The sequence below is a fragment of the Staurois parvus genome, unplaced genomic scaffold, assembly GCF_062004578.1.
Source record: "Staurois parvus isolate SC_StPar_1 unplaced genomic scaffold, SC_StPar_1.0 ptg000104l, whole genome shotgun sequence".
Lineage (NCBI taxonomy): Eukaryota > Metazoa > Chordata > Amphibia > Anura > Ranidae > Staurois > Staurois parvus.
The window spans coordinates 11,359,223-11,366,984 of NW_028317900.1; the positions used below are offsets into that span (position 1 = coordinate 11,359,223).

At 41.8% G+C, this 7,762-nt stretch overlaps 1 protein-coding gene across 2 annotated transcripts in view; it reads left to right on the plus strand.

Annotated features, from left to right (window-relative positions):
- Positions 1–6,965, plus strand: part of CCDC177 (coiled-coil domain containing 177) — a 29,137-nt gene extending 22,172 nt beyond the window's left edge. For both annotated transcript variants that reach the window (XM_089671327.1, XM_089671328.1), the window contains exon 2: positions 36–6,965. In XM_089671327.1, coding sequence (XP_089527453.1) covers positions 38–2,077 — 2,040 coding nt within the window. In that variant the 5' untranslated portion in view covers positions 36–37 and the 3' untranslated portion in view covers positions 2,078–6,965. The remainder of the gene's footprint in view (positions 1–35) is intronic.
- The last annotated feature ends 797 nt before the right edge of the window (positions 6,966–7,762 follow it).

Consider the following 7,762-nt stretch of genomic DNA (forward strand, 5'->3'; position numbering starts at 1 on the left):
AAGTCAGAAGCACTAATCTATTTTCTTTCCACCAGTTATGAAGATGGCTGAAGCCACAGAGGATCCAGGTGGGGAGGAAGCATTGAGGGGGACACCTGGGAGACAGAGAGAGCACTCTCCCATGTTGCACCTGGACCTTTATAACTTTGAGTGCCCAGAAGCAGAGGGAAGTCGTTATGTGTTGACCAGTCCCCGTTCTCTGGAGGCCTGTGCTCGGTGTATGGTGAAACCAGTAGAACTATTATCGAGAAGCCTTTCTGATTTGGTCAGAGAAGCTCCAGGACGATCTATGCGGGTAGCTACTGGTCTTTGTGAGGTTTATGAGATAGAAAGACAGAGAAAGCTGAAAATGTGCAGGGAAGAGAGGGAACGAATAATCCGCCAAGAAAAGAGGAGAATTCTGCCTTTGGTACTGAGCAGCAGCCTAGGTTCCCCATCAAGTTCAAAAGCACCCTCTCGAGCTGAACTTTCTGCACCTGTTGTGCCTAAGAGATATGACTCTCCTCCCTATACAGGTACACAGAGGAGCAATACACCGCTCTCTGATTCTGAAAGATCTAAATCTCTTCCTTCTAAAGGCACCCAAAGATCCAAGCCACCTCCTTCCAAAAAGCAGCAAGTTCCAGTATCCAAGACTAAAAAATGCAGTACCACCCAGTCAAAAGAATATCATGGCAGTGGTGATTCAGTCACTAGGGTGCCCACAAGAAAGAGTAAAAGTCAGTCTCTGGACTCTCTTCAGAAGATGAGAGATGGTTCCTCAGGTAGGACTTCTTCAGAGTCTATAACCTCATCCTATAGCGGCGACAGCTTCAGAGGCAGAAACACTCAGTTCATACCAAAATCCAGAACACTTGATGCAGTAAATTCTCTTTTAGGCAGAAGCTTCAGTCTGGGAGATCTTAGTCACTCACCACATACAACAAAAAAGGTTGAGAAGATGGTCAAAGAGGTGAAGAAGAAAGGTATCCAAGAATTGCCTCAGCGAGACAAAAAAATTGCAGCAATCATGATTGCCAGACATGAAGAGGAAAACATTAGAAATGAGCAGCGCTACTGGGCACACCTACAGTGGGAAACCCAGAGAAAGACATCAGACCTGCGAAAGGAGCAGGAGGAGAAAGAGAGACAAAAAGCTATACTACAAGGGCAAAAGATACTGGAGTCTCAAATGAAGAGTAGACGTGGCAAAATCTTCATGGAGGAGCTTAATTCGGCAGCCATAAACCAAAGTAAGAGTTTGCTCCATGAAGCACACCTAAGGGAGCAAGGTTCAGGGTTAGAAAAGCACAACAAAGTAGAGTCAGATAAAAGTAAGAAGGAAGGACAGCAAAAGAAGGCCCACCAGGAGCAAAGCACAAAATCCAAAAATCTCTCTGATGAATTATCTCAAGATAAGTTACTTGTTGCTCAGCAGAAGAAACAAGAGAAAGCAACTCAGCAGCAGGTTAATAAAATACTGCAAAACAAAATGGAGAAAATTAAGCACCAGGTACTTCTTCAAGAAATAGTCCAAAAAGAGGAATCAGATAATGATGAACTTAGAAAGTCACTTGAGAAAAACCTCCAAAAAGCACAAGAAAAGGTAGAGCTATTACACGAGAAAAAAAATCAAGAACTGAAGAGCAGGGCACAAAGGGAGGAAATGCAAATCCAAAAAGCAAGACAGGCAGCAGAACGTAAAGAAAAGGAGCGTGCACAGCATTTAAAAGAACTAGCAAGGACTGCTGAAAAGAGACTACAGCACGCATCCCAGATAGCTGATGAAGTTGTACAGCACAAAGCAAGGAAAGCTATTGAAAGCCGACTGGAAAAGGAGAAAATCCAGAGGGAGAACCGACAAAGGGTGCTGAAAAATGAAGATATGAAGAGACAGGAGTTGCTGATGTCCATAGAAAAGAAGTTAGAGCGCAGTGAACAAATATTCAAGGAGAAGCAGACTGTGTTAGACAATGCACGGTCAGTGGCCAGAGCTTCCTTTAATATCAGGGAGAAAGTGAGAGCTGAGACAAACATACGCACCTTTGACAAAATGGCTCTGGAAGCTGAAATGTATGCAAATATTGACAAAAAATAATGGATCCAGTTGAGTAGGTAACGACAGCTATGCTAGCAGCTCTTTATTCCAGGGTATGTTTGTCCTCTGATACCTGCACAGTAATAATGCAATGATATCCTAAAGGCATAAACAAGTGTATGTTTTTAATCAATGCATTATATGGGTTCTTTGTTTACTTGTAGTCAGATTACCATGATTTATAAGTAGGTAGTTTACGCACAAGCTTGGATTTAATGTTAGTTAGTCTGTGGCGAGGGGTGGCAGAGGTCAAAGGTCAGCTTTCTCCCCAAAATGTTTTTATGCCAACCAATGTTGTTTCTGTGGTTCAGAAGATATGATCAAGGGGTGAAATCGCAGAGTGCTGTGCATTAATCTGCATTGAGCTTAAATGTGAATCCTACTGAATGTGTTTTGTAAAAAGCCTACCGCAGGGGTGTCAAACTGGCGGCCTTCCAGCTGTTACAGAACTACAAATCCCATTATGCCTCTGCCTGTGGGAGTCATGCTTGTAACTGTTAGCCTTGCAATGCCTCATGGGACTTGTAGTTCTGCAACAGCTGGAGGGCCGGCAGTTTGACACCTGCGGCCTACCGTGTAGATCAGTGGTCTCCAAACTGTGGCCCTGGGGCCAGATGCGGCCTTTATCTAGCCCTTGAGGCATTATTCTTGCCACTTACACCAGCAATGGGGCATAATTCCTACCACTGACACCAACAATGGGGCACTATTCCTTTCACTCACACCAACGATGGGGCATAATTCCTACCACTGACAACTAAAATGGGACACTATTCCTTCCACTGACACCAACTATTTCTCCACCTAATACCAAAGATTGGACATTGTTTACTTCCACTGTCTAATCCAGCCCCCCTAAAGTCTAAAGGACAGTAAACTGGCCCTTTCTTTAGAAAGTTTGGAGACCCCTGGTGTAGATGAGCCCAGATAGGGTATTCAATGTCATCAGACAATGGGCTTCAGTTATATAAATTTGGCTCTAGCTGTTCACACGATTCCTAAATGAGTCAGATTGTGTAGTAAGATAAAATTCAAATCTCTCCACATCTTAAAATAAGATATATTACATTTTTCAGTAAGCTCAAAAATGTATTGGTCCTAACAAGGACCAAAAAAGAGGGGAAGTACAACTATTATAGGTCCACTGACTCAACCGTAAATACAGGAGTGGGCCATGCACCTTAAGGCTAACATAAATAATGGTAAGGAACAGACTTCCTAAAAAGGTAGGTGCTACAACCGGTCCATGTGGTTTTTGCTTATGACTGTACAATGCAACTTTTTTGATAAATAGAGTTACAAAAATAACTTACTATAGCACTATTTGCAAAAAGAGACAAAAATTGATCGTTGTCAAATTCTTTTAATGTATTAGGGCTCTTTGACACGGGACGGACCCGTTTAGCTGATCCGCTTGCTCAGCGGGGGATCTCTCCCCTGATCCCTGCTGAGCAAGCGGATGACAGCTCTGTGTCCTCTCTGCTGCTGCAGAGAAGACACAGAGCTGCTCGCTCTCCTCAGTGGGCGGTCGGATGAAAACAGGCCGCCTGACCATTTTCATCCGATCCAAAGGACGGAAAGGAGAATTGGATCCCCATCCATCCCTTTTTGGCGGATTGGATCGGATGGCGGAGGGTGTAAACAGACACGTGTCCATTTACACTCGCCACTCCATAGAGGAGAATGGAGGTTCCGATTGGGTCCGCCTGAAAAACATGCAGTCGGACCCGACTGGAATGTTCGTGTGACAGAGCCCTTAGGTTGGAGGTAATTTCCGTTTCTTTTTTGCTAATAAAGCTGTAATAACTTTTGTATGATTTATTTTGTTACTTAATAAAATTTTAATTTTTATGGTCAAATTGTATGGGCCTGTATGGGCCTGTTGAGCACCTACTTTTTTAGGAAGTCTGTTCCTTTCTTGAGGATTTCTCTCTGATACATACTGTAACCTTAATCAAGAGTTTCTCACCTATTGAAAAGTTGTCATAACAGACAGATCTCTTCTGGTTTTCTGCCATATTTTAATCAGTTGGGAAATTATAATATAGATCCATTATAAATGATACAATTTGGAGTTAAATGAGTGACCAAGATCACCACTGTAGGTGAGAATGTGCAACAGTGACACAAACAGCAGTTAGAAAGCTGAAAGGGGTTCCTCCAGGGGCGGACTGACCATTCGAGCACTAGGGCACTGCCCGAGGGGCCAGGGTCAGTAGGGGGCCCCATGAAATTCCCCTGGTACCTTTTATAGGCTTTTTTGGGTGTGCTTTGTGTGTGGGCAAGGACACAGGGGCCCCATGATCCCCTATTGCCCAGGGGCCCCATGAGCTGTCAGTCCGCCCCTGGGTTCCACCCTACCCTACTAAAATACATTTCTCTGCAATGTTGTTGGGGATTTTGCCTGCTTGATGACGCAGGTTTTACTATGTCAGTTAGGCTACATGTGCACTAGCCTACTCCGACTGCGGCCGCGGGAAAAACACAAGACGCAGCAAAAACACACATAAATGCGGTACCATGTTTATATGCATTTTGCGCTTTCCCAAGGCAGTCAAAACGTTCCTATCCTGAATGCGATTCTTCCGCGTTCAGAAGAGGGAGGTTTAACCTCACTTAAATTCAGCAGCTCCTAAACTCTACTAAAAGCCTATGGAGTTTATTTACTAAAGCTGGTTGATTCAGAATCTCGTGCACCTCACTCGGTAGTAGCTTCTAGTCTCAGCTTGTTCAGTTAAGCTTTAGCGATAAAACCTGGAAGCTGATTGGTTTCTGTACAGAAGTGCACGAGATTCTGAATGAACCAGCTTTAGTAAGTACACCCCTATGTGTACATGAACACATAGGCTTTTATGGAGTTGAGTTTAGGAGCTTTGGCAAAAAAACCGCCAAAAGCTCCTAAACTCAAGTTTAGGAGCTGCCAGTGTACATGAAGCGAGGAAATATCTCTAAAAAAACAAATCTCTCTAAGGCTAGGTTTACATCTATGCAGCTTGCATTTGATCTGTTTTTGCAGTGCATTTTGTGTTGCGTTTTGTGTTTTTGCACATGCAGTTTTTACGCATTTTTGACGCTTTTTTTTATTTCTTGTTGCTAGGCAGATTTAAAATGCAAAACTCATCAAAAATGCATCTAAGGCTAGGTTTACATCTATGCAGCTTGCATTATTAATATTATTATTTTTATACAGGATTTCTATAGCACCAACAGTTTGCTCAGCGCTTTACAATATAACGGGAGACAATACAGCAGCAATACAGTTCAATACAAGAGGGATGTGAGGGCCCTGCTCCTTGGAGCTTACAATCTAGGAGGAAGGGGCTAGTGGTACAAAAGGTAGTTGCATTTGATCTGTTTCTGCAGTGCGTTTTGCATTGCGTTTTTGCACATGCAGTTTTTACGTGTTTTTGCCGCATTTTTTATGCTTTTTTCTTGTTGCTAGGCAGATTTAAAATGCAAAATTCATAAAAAAATGCATCAAAAATGCACCACAAATGCATCAGAAATGCAGCAAAAACACACTACATGCTTTCTGCAGCACTTCGATTGACATCTATAGAACCAAAAACGCAACTTTTTGCATTTAAAAATGTCCCTGACCCTTTCCAAAAACACACTGGGTGAAAACGCGGAGATGTGAACATGTCCCATAGGAAATTATGTTAAATGGACTGTAGTGCGTTTCTGCAAAATGCTGCGGAAAATGCTTAGGTGTGAATCTAGGTAAGGGCCAAGTCACACTGACTTGCACTAACATGGAAAATGGATGCACATTTCCATCCACTTTAGTCACAGGCTGACGTCCATTGACATACATTTTGACATCCATTGATGTGCATTTTGACATCAGTTGACATGCATTTTAGCACGTGTCAAAATGTACTGCATTTTCACAGGATATCCTGTGCATTGCCATGACATCCGCTTACATCCACTTATATCCGCTTATATCGGCTTACATCCATTGAGTTGCACTAAAATTCATACATGTTGCATTTTAGCGCAATGCAGGTCAACACAGCATTATGGTGTGAATCGGATGCATTGGAAATGATTGTTTTTCAGATGTTCTTCTGTTGATCTGCATTTTACAGTTTTGCTAAAACTCAGATTAATGCACTGGTGTGAATTGGTCCTAAAAGAGCAAAGGATGACAGTAAAAACCTGTCATTCTCTGACATTTTATCAAAAATTACAGAAAAAACCCTGTTTTGTCTGACATACACCTTAATCTTGAAAGACTTGGCAATTTAATGCGAATCAGGTCATCTTGACTTTCCCTGGATTCTTACTTATGAAAAAAAACCCATATCAAGCAAAGGTGTTACAATATCTTGTCCGAGAAGCTGGCAATAATCAACAGCTAGGAGATCTGAGCATCACTCTGCTCACATGTCACTGGTTGGAAACGAATATTATTTCATATATACAAAAACAAAAACCTGCGCTAAATGCGTGAAAAAATGTGAGTCATACAAAATTGGAATAAATAAATAAACAAATGAAACACAATATTGCTTCTACTTCCAATAAATCGATATAACACATAAACGAACCCTCAAAGTGATTCAGTAGCGCAAATTACATGTGAATAAGTGTAAATGTGAAAAATCAACATTAATGAAAAATAAAGTCCAAAAAAAAAGTCCTTATCCACCAAATAATCCCTATGAGTAAATTGGATATGACGAAACGTGCCAGGATGAGGCTGTGCGGCGACTGGAAGTGATGCAGGAGTGCCATTGACTGGGAATCCAGCGGTGGTGAGAACATTGTCTTGGTTTCCATCAGTGTTTACACCTATTGCAACATCTTTGGGCTTTTGACTTGCTTTGAGTCTGTAAGTGGTTGTCTATTTTAGTGAATAAAGGAGCTGTTTTGTACTGCACCATTGGGGCTTTTCTTGCTTTGTTTTACATGACCACTACACCTGAGAGCGGAGTATTAAGAAGAAGGAGGTTATCCTTGATGCTATCATAAGTGCCTTTGTATTAGGAATCTACCAATCTGTGAAAGTACTGCCAGCTAATTTTGGGGAATGGCGGATATGGAGATTGGAGGAGAGGAAGTATATCGATACTAATTGATCCTTTGTCCCACCGGGAGATACTTATTGAGTGATTTTAGCCAACCATGAGAATGGTGGGAATTACCATTTGGTGAGTGTATACCCGAAAGGGGGGACACCAGTTTCGTTTACACATGGTGATATATTCTGAAGAACTTGAAGATTTATTTGTTGGATAAGGACTTTTTTTTGGACTTTATTTTTCACTTACGTTGATTTTTCACACTTATTCACATTAATTTGCGCTACTGAATCACTTTGAGGGTTTGTTTATGTATTATTTCATACATGTTACAACTGGTGGAAGTTGGGTGTCACGATTTGTGGTACATGGACAAAGAGAAAAGTAATGAAAAGGATTGGCTGTAATAGCAATCCTCTACTTTTAGGGCTCATGCACACATAGGCTTTTGCAGGCATTTTCTAATGCTTTTTCTGCTCAAAGGTTCCTCTCCTGAGTGTGCTGGTGATGTTATTTTTTCAGCGTGTAAATGCTCCTCTTTCAATGAAGAGGAGCATTTACAGGCTAAAAAAATAACATCAACAGCACATTCAGGAGAGGAGCTTTGAGCAGAAAAAGCATTAGATGTGTTTAGCGCTTGAGTGTCCATTCATTC